The sequence below is a fragment of the Scyliorhinus torazame genome, chromosome 19 (genome assembly GCF_047496885.1).
Source record: "Scyliorhinus torazame isolate Kashiwa2021f chromosome 19, sScyTor2.1, whole genome shotgun sequence".
Lineage (NCBI taxonomy): Eukaryota > Metazoa > Chordata > Chondrichthyes > Carcharhiniformes > Scyliorhinidae > Scyliorhinus > Scyliorhinus torazame.
Window position 1 is genome coordinate 47,145,819 of NC_092725.1, and position 12,745 is coordinate 47,158,563.

Below are 12,745 nucleotides of genomic sequence, written 5' to 3' on the forward strand. Positions count from 1 at the left end.
AATGCCCTACCTGCTACAGTAGTGAACTCGCCAACATTGAGGGCATTTAAAAGTTTATTGGATAAACATATGGATGATAATGGCATAGTGTAGGTTAGATGGCTTTTGTTTCGGTGCAACATCGTGGGCCGAAGGGCCTGTACTGTGCTGTATTGTTCTATGTTCTATATCCATCTTACCATCTCACCTTTGATCCTGTGTTCACCTTTTGTACCAGTCTGCTATGAGGCACCTTGTCAAAGGCAAGGTGCCTCACTAAATGTCTAGATATCACACCCTGTATAAGTGATTCTAATATTTAATCTACTACTCATGTCAAGCTAACAGGTCTGCAGTCCCCCTCTTCCTCCCTTCTTAAATAGTGGGGTTACATGTGCTGCTTTCCAGTCTGCCAGAACCTTTCCAGAATCTATAGAATTTTGGGCAACAACCACCAATCATCCACTACCTCTCTAGCCACCTCCATCAACACTGGGATGAAGCTCATCTGGTCCAGGGGATGTATCAACCTTCACTCCAGTTAATTTTGCAAGTACTAGCTCTTTACCAATACTAATTTCTTTTAGTTCCCCATTTTCACAGGTCCCTTGGTTGCCAAGTATTTCTAGGAGATTTTCTACATCCTTGTCTGTGAAGACAGACGCAAAGTAACTGCTTAGTTTCTCCACATGTTCGCAACGATACATTCTCCTGTGTCCATCTGTAATGGGCCTCCATTTGTCAGAGCTTATCTTTTCCTTTTCACATATCAAAAGAAGCTTTTACAGTTTGCCTTTATGTTCCTCGCTAGTTTACATTCATATTCACTCTTCCCTTTCTTAAACCTCTTTTGCTGGTTTCGAAATTGTTCCCAATCCTTGGCTGGCATCCTTTTATTCTTTTATTTAGTGCAATCTTTCACTACTTTCATTAACCACCATTGGTTTACATTTCCCTTTGGGTGTTTGTGTCTTAGAGCAATGCATATCGATTGCAGACCATGTTTTATTTCTTTAAATACCAGTCATTACCTGCCTACTGTCAAATTTTTCAGTCTAATTGCCCAATCCACCACAGCCAACATGCCTTTAATACCGTCAGAATTTATTTTCGGCAGATTTCAGACCCTAGTTTTAGAATGAACTATATCACTTTCAAAATTCATTCAAAATTCTCATATTATGGTCGCTACTTCCCAAAAGCTCCTTAACAGCAACGTTATTAATGAGCTCTTTCCCATTACACAACACCAAATGTAAAATAGCCTGATCCCTCAACATCCTGCACCAGAAACCCATCTTGTAGACAATTCAGGAATTCCTCCTCCACAGCATTCGTGCTGCTGCGGTTAATCTCCTATTTGTAAATTGAAGTTGTCCATTATTATTGCATTACCCATATTAAATGCACTTCTAATTTCCTGATTTGTACCATGTCCAACATTACCACGAGTTTGGGGACTGATAAACAATCCCCGCCAATGTTCATTGCCCCTTGCTGTTTCTTAGCTGCACCCAAACTGATTCCACACCTTGATCCTGAAATCGAAGATGCTCTCTAACTGATCTTGTCCCTTAAGAGTCAGAATCACAGTACTGTTACAGCACAGGAGAACAGCATTTGGCCCATCGTGTCTCCGCTGGCTCTCCAAACAAGTGCGATTCCCCTGCCTTTTCCCCTGCATACTGTTTCTACTCAAGTAATAATCTAATGCTCTCATGAATGTCTCGATTGAACACACCTCTACCACACTTACAAGATGTGCATTTCAGACCCAAAACTCTTGTTATGTTAGAAGGTTTGTTCTCACATCAGCTTCTTTTGCAAATCACTTTATTTTGCCTATTATGTTTTATGCAGCACCTTATTAACTGCCTTTGGAAATCCAAATATACAACATCTACTTGTTCTTATCTATCAGACTAGTTGCATCGTCAAAAATGTTAATTAATTTGTCAAACAGGATTTCCCTTTTGTAAAACTGCGCTGGCTTGTTTTAACCATATCATGATTTTCTAAATGCAATGTTAAGACTTCATTAATAATAAATTGCACCATTTTCCCAATGACTGATGTCAGGCTAACTGGCCTGTAGTTCACGGTTTTCTCTCCCTCCTTTCCTGAAAAGCGGTGTCACATTGGCCAACTTCCAATCTGATGGGACCGTTGACAATAGAGTTAAAAATCTGAATACTGTTTTTTAAAATAAAACATTCCTCATAATACAAAACATGGTCACATTTGAGTGGATGTACACCGTAAGCTGGGCTATGAGGATTTAAGAATTAAAATTTTAAAGTAATAAATAATTTCACCTGCAGCTCTCCATCTCCTGTTCCCAACTCATTTTTTGAGAGCATGGCTGAGTCAAAACAGGTTAAAAGTTAGCATCCATCTTTGCCAAACCCTGGTTCAGAATTTCAATGTCAATGTTGAGGGCGAGAATACAAGGCCAGGGATGTACTTCTGAGGCTGTATAAGGTTTTGATCAGATCCCATTTAAGGGTAGTTTTGGGCACTGTATCTGAGAATGTGGTGGCCTTAGAACGGGTCCAGAGGAGGTTCACAAGAATGATCCCTGGAATGAGTAGCTTGTCGTATGAGGAACGGCTGAGGACTCTGGGGTCTGTACTTGTTGGAGTTTAGAAGGATGGGGAGGGAGGGGGGGAATCTTATTTAAACTTACAGACACCGCGAGGCCTAGATAGAGTGGACATGGAGAGAATGTTTCCACTTGTCGGAAAAACTAGAACCAGAGGATACAATCTCAGACTAAAGGGACAATCCTTTAAAACAGAGATGAGGAGTAATTTCTTCAGCCAGAGGGTGGTGAATCTGTGGAACTCCTTGCCGCAGAAGGCTGTGGGGGCCAAATCACAGTGTCTTGAAGACAGACATAGAGAGGTTCTTGATTAATAAGGGGAGCAGGGGTTATGAGGAGAAGGCAGGAGAATGGGGATGAGAAAAATATCAACCAAGGTTGAATGGTGGAGCTGAAACTTATGGTCTGAAACTGCAACTTTAACGCCGAAGTGAAGAGAACTCATGGGCCTGCACAATAATTATTCACACATGAACAGAGGTCGACAATCAAGTGTTTTGAAAATATATTAATAGTTTGTGAGCTTCGCGATTGTTAAGGCATGTTATGAAGCGCCTTCTGAGGCAGTGAACAGCAACAGCTGAAATAAAACTGCACACACCTATTGTACTGCTACTGAACAACCCAACATCTTCTGCATAATTAGATAAATCACAAGGTGCATGTAAAATTGTGGAAAAAAATCTAATTTTCTTACATCTGGTAAAAGGAAGCTCAAGGCATTCATGCATTTGGGGGGGGGGGGGGGGTGCGAAGGAGGCAGAGATATTTGTGTGAGCATGTACAAGATAAAAGAAAAGCACTAATTTCTTCAGGGGTTTACAGCCATGCATCAATGCATGGACAGTCCATGATTCCATATGCAGAGCACAAATAATGATAACATGCAAGTTATCAACACCTCTGACTACACTGGCAGAGCTTGGGAAGAGACAGAAATACCAAAATGTAACACTCAGACTACAGGGATATTGTCAAGCTTTGAGACTAATTTACTTAAGTCCAAAACTAGGATCTTAAATCTTAAAGGGAACTTCACAAGTATGAAGGGTGAGTTGGCCAAGGCGATTTGGGAACTTGGGTTAAAAGATAGGATGGTAAATAAGCAACAGAAAATGCTTAAATACATAACTTATAACAAATACACACTCCCTTAAGGAAGAAAGCCCTGCGGGCAAAGTGGTCTAACTGTGGTTAACAAGTTAAAGATAGTAGAAAGTAAGAGGTTTATAATGTTGCTGAACAGAATAGAATGTGAGACTTGGCAGAGACATAAAAGGGAAGAGATTAACAAAAGCAAATGTGGGTGTCTTCGAGGCAGAGACAGGAGGAATTAAAATAGGGAATAAGAAAATGGCAGACACTACTGAGCAACTCTTCATGGTAGAAAACACAAAAACCATTCTGAAATAGTGGGAAATCAAGGGTCCAGTCGTGAGAATGAGAACTTAAAAGAAATCAGTATTAAAGCTATCGTCCTGGAGGAACTAATGCAATTAAAAATGAAAAATTAATCCAAAATGCCCTGGACTTGATGGCTCATAGCCCAAGGTTTTTAAATAGGTGGCTATAGAAAAAGTGGATGCACCAACGTTAATCATTTAGGTTTCCCTGAGATTCTGGAACATCCCCATGGATTGGACAGTGGAAAATGTAACTGTGCTATTCATGAAAGGAGAGAGAAAACAGGGAATTATAGGCCAGTTTGTCCGGCATCAGCAGTAGGGAAAATGCTAATTTAATGTTTTATTTTGGATGTTAACAGGGCACTTCGAAAATCTTTTGATTGGAAAAAATTAAATTGATTGGGAAGAGAAATTGTGTTTGAAAATCTGTCCGAGCTTTCTGAGGGATAATAGGGAGGACCCAGAATTTGTTTTTTGAATTTAAGAAGTGTCAAATCAAGGATCCACACAATAATTTATTCAATAAAATTAGAGCTCTTGGGATGGAGGGTAATATATCAGCTTGGACTGAGGATGGTCCATAAAGCAGAAGCAATAAACACAACTTTTGGGAGGGGACCACAAGTATCGGTGCTTGGGTCTCTCCATTTTACAATCTATATGAACGATGGAGCTAAGGGTAGTGAGAATAATGCATCCAAGTTTGCTCAAGAAACAATTTTCAGTGGGAAAGTTGGCTGACGACGCAAAGAGGCTGCAAAAGAATATAGACAGGTCAAGAGAGTGGGCATGAATGTGGAAGATGGAATATAATATGGAGATGTGTGAAGATATCTACTCCAGGTGGCAATGCAGAAAAGCAGAATATTTTTTAAATGAGACAGATTGGGAAATCTAAACAGAAAATGTTGGACAATTTCAGCAGGTCTGACAGCATCTGTGGAGAGAGTGCGGAGCTAACGTTTCGAGTCTGGATGACTCTTCATCAGAGCCATCCACGACTTCGTTGATCAATAGGTTTTAGATTCCAAAGGGTATCGAGGGCTATGGAGATAGTGTGTGAACATGTATTGAGATAGAAAACTCTGTTTTTGAATGGCAGAGCAGGCTCAAAAAGGGGCAAATGGCCCTCCCCTGTTCTTACTTAAATGTTTATTACACACCTTGTGTTCACGATGCATATTCAAACACATGACACTTTCACAGAAATTGTGGTCGGTCCAAAGCGGAAACGCCTCCTCTTAGAAATCAACCATCATCTCAATATTGTCACTTGGATTTAGTTCGATAGCATGGCTTTCTCCATGAATATAGTAAATATAGGAGATGTAGGGCACAATATTTGGCCACTCATGGCCTGACTGCAGGACTGAAATTCTTCAATTACATCACTAACATCTTGCATGATTCGTCTAGACAGTTTGGGTAACTAAATGTCTCAAAATATTTTGAAATGGACAAGTTTAATAATGCAGGCTGGCCATCAGGCTTATTCAGCATATCAGGGCTGGCATGCTATGGGAAAAGCTGCATTCTAGCTAATATACTTGAATATCACACCAATACATTTTTTTCCCATGATACCCATGACTCAAACAGATTGTACATTCTTGTCAGATACATTCTTTGTGTTCTACAGCTGAAAAGTTATCTCTGAACACATCCTAATTTTAGATGGGCAAGCTGGACCGGTGTTGGTTTAATATCCCACTCCTGGCCTGCATAAAGAAACCATTTCTGTCACAGTGTTGCTTTCTGGATGCATGAAAAGCTTTTCTTGAAAGTTTATGATTTCAACAATACTTCGACCTCGACCTCTGCCTGAAGAGCCTACCCACATTTCAACCCGAATTTAACTTGTTTCATACTGTTCACAAATACTGCAGAGGGTATTTTAAACTGTTATACATTTAAGTATTGGACACAAAGTGAACATTGGCTCGGTTAAAGGCAAGGCATTCAATCCCTTGCTGCAATTTATCATGCAACCCCACCCACCCCACTTTTTCCATATACCCCAAATTATTTCAAGCGTGGTTTTGTGAGCGTACCTACATTTATTTCTTGCATTAGCCCAAACCCTGGCTGAAAATCTTGGCGGGAGAAGTGAGACAGAGACAGAGATACTCCGCAAACACAGTTATGTATAATAAAAAGCATCCCAAAGCAAGCAAGCCCTGTGAAGCTCGGAGAGAAACCAAGTGAGGCTTGATACCAAGTTACAAAACAGATCCCAGCTTTCACTCCCTGTCTGTGCTCAATTCACAACTCTCCAAGGCTTTGTAATTGCCCTCAGCACTCTGGCCAAGGGACAGAGCGTGTGTGTGCGTGGAAATTGTCTTTGGTTCCTCCTTCTGGGCATGAACCCAGTAACAGCTGCATGAAAATGTGCTCATGTAAAAATCCAGTTCAGGACAAGAGAACAATCATGTTTCAGACATGCTCCATAGTTAGAGGCTGGCTAACAGTCACTGAATCACATGTGAGATACCAGAGGCTGGTTGTGCCAGTGGAACAAAACCAGTGCATTTGAGGAGGGCAGGGTCAGAGAAAAAGGTAAATACATCAACTGTTGCAACTTGTGCCCAGAATTGCCTCAGTGAGGGGCACAATTTTCTTTGCAATAAATCAAAAAGCTTCTGGTCTGTACCTGAAATCTGGTGACCTGCCAGAGCATTGCTTTGAATCCTATCATTGAAAGGAACAGCTTACAGGAGCTACAATACCACCGCACTATTGTTTCTGACCATTTGCTTTTGCAAAGAGAAAATTAACAGCACAGAAGTCCAGCTACTGAGCCTAAGTGCAGGAAGCGAAATGGGTGCCAAATCTTTACGTTGGGTAAGTAGCAAAATCAAGTTCACACTAGGCCAGCAGCAGTCCAGAGCCATTGACAGCAGTTCACATCACTTCACTCCAAAGTACATCAACAGACTAAATAGCTTTTGGTACCCTTTTCATTCTTGCACATACTCCACAGGGACATTCTGCGCAACACCACGTGCCATGAAGACTGCCTGATGTGTGTGTGTGTGCGCCCTCCCCCCCATTAATTTGGGACACACACACATCATAGATCTCATCCACCCAAACGCCGCTCCTTCAGTTGTGATTAAAATGTTTTTTGCTGCATCAATTCAAAGCAACCAGAAAGATTGAATACAAGCTAGGAATTTGATTTGCAATGTTAAAACAAATGACCACTTCTGAGGTATTGAAAAAATTACAAGCCACATCAAGCTCCCCTGGTAATATCAAGCTACAACTTCATCGCATGCCCTTATTTGTTTGTGCAAAGGATCGCGTTAACATTTTGGACAAGAAACAATTTCTAGATGTACGCAGAATATAAAACTGCAAATCTGGAACAAAAGTGAAAATACTGGGAATGCACGACATCCATGAAGACAAAGGTGAAGATTCAAAATTCATGAGGCAGGGTTGCTGATCGCACCATATACACTGTGGTAACTTGTACATAGTCCAAAAGAGAAGACTGTGAAAAGCAAGTAAAGCTTGGAGGTAACGTCTTGACACTAACTTTAGTGAGGAGTCAGCTCAGGTTGCATTAAAGGACAGACATGTGTGGAATTTTAAATGACAGATATAAAAATTGAGTTTCTGCTGGATAAGTATAACAGAGAAAAGACCAAGACTGTATGCTGCTCCTTAAAAGAAATCAAAAGGCTCTAAGGCTGAAAACTGCAAAATTCTGAATGGCAGATAATCTTCCCACAAAGTGTAAGCTGTCACATTGTCTCTGGAAAAATGACAGTTCAAAACACACCAATAGACATGTCAGCGCATACAGGGACAGCTGAAAGCGAGGAAATCATGCACAAAAGACAGATACTGCTGAAGGTGTCCCAGATAGCTGGATGCTTTGTCTTCACGGGCCACAGAGAACTGACGGCTCTTTTGGACACCTCACAGACTGACCCAGGGACCGCAAACAAGTCACAATCTGGGCCTTCAAATCTGGACTGATTTCGGTGCAGCTATTTGAATTGCAGACTCAAATGGGAATGCCCCTCTGCCTGCCACAGAAAAATTAAAAAGTCTGTGCAGAAGACATTATAGTTGGCCTCAGTGCCCGGAACACTTTGTGGAAATAAAACCAGGGTTCCACCGTGATTGCCATCCAGTGACTCTTGTTGACAAGCTTAGCTTGTAAATGACAGGTGGCATCAAGATGAGATTTGTCAAAGACAAATTTGAGCATCCCACAGTCACTCACACACCCAAGGTCATACAAAGCTCTGGCATCTGGAGCATTCCTAGTACTCAAGGACCGTGACCTCGGGCAGGAGGAGAAAAAAAATCAGGACAAAAAACAAATTCTCCAATCTCATAGTCGTCCTGCCAGCTAAACTTAAAACACCTTGGGGCCATGGGACATGATGGGATAAAGGAGGAAGAAAGCTTGTGGTAAATCATTGCAATTATTAAAAGATTCAGAATCTAACTGTAGAGTTGTCAGTTTCCGGCAGGGGAATAAAAGCAGTATTTGTGGGCAGTAGAAGAATTGACACCGACAGAGTTTCAAGCTTCACCACTGTATTAATTGTTTTCCGGAAAGAAATCCACCACTTCCATATTCCCAACCTGCCACATCTTGAAGACGTCTTCATGAGCACCATCAGTTACAGCCCACTGAAACCTCAAGGCATCGCTCATCTCTGAATCGGTAGCACCCCCTTGTGGACTCTCCAACAGCACCAGTTTGCTGCAACAATCAACACAACTGTGGGGAAGCCCAGCCAGTCACTGTAACCTTGGTGTGCATGGAGCAATCGGAACTACCAGTGAGCTCATGCGGTTGATTCGGAGAAAATTCCAAACCCACTTGGATAAATCTGAACAACAGCAGATGATGTTTGGAAATATGCACTGTGAATCGCTCAACAGAAAGGAGAAGGCGAAAGCACACCGTCTCTCGTTACAACACAAGGGAAAGAACAGGAGAAAGATAACATGTCCCCCAAACATATCGAAATGCCAAACTGTCCTGTCAATAGTAGCGTTTTATTGACTCCTTATAAAACTAATGTTATCTATGCATACGTAGCAGTGTAAAAGAACAGTTTGACTGATCACAACAGCTTTCTTGCAGGTACATGAGTAACAGTCCACTATTTTTCATTCTGCCAAACCTTGAAGGGGCCAAGTATGCTGCTTGCAGCAGCTTTCCACTCATTTACCTAACAGTGCAGGATGTCAGCGATACTTATGCATCTTCCAATACCCACACCAGGTATCAACTAAGGTCACCACCATTAGATGCACAGCATTTAATATTACAAGATTGACACATTCAGAATCACGAGACAAAAAGCCAGATTACAATTTGCTAGTGGCTTTTTTCAAAGTTAAATCTTCCCACTTTAAAGCTGGCTGCAAGTATTCCAGAAAATATCAAATAGGCTGAAAAATATAGTTAATGCAGTTTGTAAGAACATTTACACAACCAACAATCATCAACATGCACGGGATATTGGGGTTCATGGGCTAAGTATAGTAGGGAGGGGGAGAAAGGTAAAATAGATATGAGCTGACAACTTCCCACTTGGGTAAGGTCCACTGAGTTTAACCATTCTTCAAGTACCACACTTAATCATGCTTTACAAGTGGGCAGACATATCAGGTGCCCATGGGGGCATCACAGTCAAGCTTTGTCCTCTCCTCACTAAGTAGTGATCAGCAATGAATTTTCCCCTCTTTGCAGCTCTGGGGTAGGGAGGATGATTGTCACACACTTACTGTCAACTCTAAGCTTAGAGTAGCCTGGAAATCCAATTCTGGAACATCTCTGTGCAACTCAGCTGCTTACTGTGATTTGCAGCTGAGCTACTGGGGAAGCCTTGACTACTGCTAGAATTGGGAACTTTATCAACGAGGATGATGCAAGAAAGGTCACACATCCCCAATCCTCACACAAAATCCATCTTTAAGGTGCACATTCCTAACAATTCCTCCTTCCTTTCCACCCGAATCCAAAAGAAGGTGCTTCTATACATACATTTGTAAAACAGTGGTTCACCAATTTGGTAAACTGAGAGATATATCCACCAGTTGCCACCTACCTGATATAGGAATTCCACCAAGACCTGTGCTGTGAGGTGGTATGTTTAAGTCCAAGAAATTACTGTTCGAGGTGGGCGTTGCTGTGTGGTTCAAGTGCATCATGCTATTGTGAGGATAGGCCATCCATGGGTACCGTGCCTGACCCGGAAAACTGAACGAGTTGTAGACGGCTCTGTGTTGAAAAGTTGGGAACCTCCGTGGTAATATGGAGTTGGGGAAAGAGTTGCCTATGGAGTTGGCTGTTGTGGCAGCAGAAGGGGTCAAGAAGCCACCAATGCCTTTATTTGCAGTTTGCAGAGGGGTCTGTAGTGAGGTGGGGGAAGTGAGGCCCGTGTTGGAAGGCTGGTCCTGGACTGAGAGTTCTTTTTCTATCAGGTCTGCTAAGGCTTTCCTGGTGATGTCGAACGGGTCGAAACCCAGGTCATCCTCTTGCTGTTTGGAGGAGCCAAACCCAAAAGCTGCTTGCCAATCTGTTGATGAGGATACTGGGATTGTTTCTGAAATTTATTGAAGGAAAAGAGAAATGAGTAAAGGTTTCTGCAAGTACATGTATACAACCAAGTCAAACACACACATCAATAATATGCGAAGAGTGCCAACAACTCCCTGACCATTCCTTTCCAACATCAAAATGAGTAATCAGAGAATGTCCTGGTGGAAACTTAAGCAGGAGAAGCAGTTTAAAAAGTGCTCCTTCAGCAGGTTCTGCAATAAATGTACATGCAAAGACTCTGATTCCACACTCGAGAAATGTAGTCATGTAAACACAAATCTTCTGGGATCAAATCCCACAAAGCATCTCCTTGGAACTACTGGAGTGTTTTCAGCTCTTTTCCTTTCCCTCCTGATTAGCACAATGGCCGCAAACAAGCAGGGGGATGGCTGACTGGCCGGAGGAAAGTTAGATTTGAACTTCACTCCATGCTGGGGAATGCTCCACTGAGCTTTCGACACTGCTCCCCTCTTTCCTGCAATGATTCAAGGGAGCATACAAGCAGACTGCTCACACTTCACAGCTGTGCTGGAGAACATTTCACATGTTGGCACTTCGGTAAACACATTTATCATGGAGTCAAAGTTATCTGGAACGTTGCATATCAAAAACTAATTGTCACATGGAAGCAACAGGCAGCTCCACCATAACACAAACACAACGTGCCAAGCCTGTCGCGGGAACAATGAACATACACACCACAGCAACTACATTTCTGCCAGTGCTTTAACTTCTAATCTCTTACTACTGGAAACTGCATGCAAGCAGACAACACCAAAGTCACACAACCCAGCATGTCAGCAGAAAGCCATCAGCTCAGGATTGACGAGTCTGGGAAAGGTGTGGGGGTTGAGGTCAAGGTCATTACACACTGTAATTAGCTGAGGCAGAACTGTTCCATCATCAGTGGTTTTTACCTCTGGTCCCAAAAATTCTTTACCATGGGCTACTCATTCAATAATATTGGTGCAAGGCAATTTGTTTTAATTATATCTTAATTAAAGGTTTTTTGCTGCTTGTTCCCCAGGAAAGGATGCTCACAAGTCATCTGGTTACAGTGCAAAAAGATAGCACCCAGCGTTCAGTTCATAGTGGGTTTGATTAAAAGTTGTTTGAGACCTTTTGTGAAGAAGGTAGACTCACTGCTTGGACCTGCGACAGACAAGGAAGGTGGGACAACAAAAAAAAAAAAGACACTCTCTTATGGGATTATTATGGCGAGTCCAAAGCCACTTGAGAGGGCAGTCAATGTTTGACAACCTTGTTGCCATCCAGCAGTCATAACTGACAGTGCTTTGAAAGCCAGGGCAAGTATATCCTGGCAGCCTAATGTAGACAGGAGCTTAGGGTTTAAAAAAGCCAGAATCCTCATTTATATATGGAATGTAAGTAAATATGTAACCATGTTAAACCATCTACACTATCCATTTTACATCATAAACCTTACTGACTTCACAACCATGTTATGGCTTATTATGATTGTTTAACCAGTTATCATTAGTTTTCTACAATGCAACAATGATTGAAATTCCCTTTGAGGATTGTGAAGTGTTTTGGGACATCTGGAGATCACGAAAGGTGCTATATAAATACAACTTGTTCTCGCTCACCACTTGGAGATTGGTTCACGTGGTGGCATGGGATGGATTCCAGGAGCATAAGTTTACAGTGAGAGGATGGTTACAATCAGAGTTTTGTGCAGTTTACCTAAACACTGGCAAGAAAAAAGATACTCTCTGGGTAGGATGGGTTTCCAGGTGCAGGCACCAGACAGCTGGAGATGCTGAACAAGAGGAAGTATCTTGTATAGAAATCCCAAAAATGTGAGAAATAGAGGAATGTGGAAAGCATAACATCACAATAATGGACACTTCCACCCAAAACATTCACTAAATTACCTATTGAAATTCAACCCGTTTAAAATGGACGGCATGGCACAGTGGTTAGCATTGCTGCATCACCGTACCAGGGACCTGGGTTCAATTTTGGCCTTGGGTGGCTGTGTGTGGAGTGTGCACGTTCTCCCGTGACTGAGAGGGTTTCCCTCAGGTGCTGATTTCATCCCACAATCTAAATATGTATAGATTAGATGGGGTTACGGAGATAGAGTGGGGGAAGTGAGTAGGGTGCTCCTTCAGATCCGGTGGGCCAAATGGCCTCCTCCTGCACTGTAGGGTTCTA

General features: G+C 42.0%; 1 protein-coding gene across 7 annotated transcripts in view; it reads right to left on the reverse strand.

Annotated features, from left to right (window-relative positions):
* LOC140396118 (CCR4-NOT transcription complex subunit 4-like) overlaps positions 1–12,745 on the reverse strand; it is a 206,771-nt gene that overhangs the window by 65,155 nt on the left and 128,871 nt on the right. For all 7 annotated transcript variants that reach the window (XM_072484247.1, XM_072484246.1, XM_072484249.1 and 4 more), the window contains one exon: positions 10,071–10,568. In XM_072484247.1, coding sequence (XP_072340348.1) covers positions 10,071–10,568 — 498 coding nt within the window. The remainder of the gene's footprint in view (positions 1–10,070; positions 10,569–12,745) is intronic.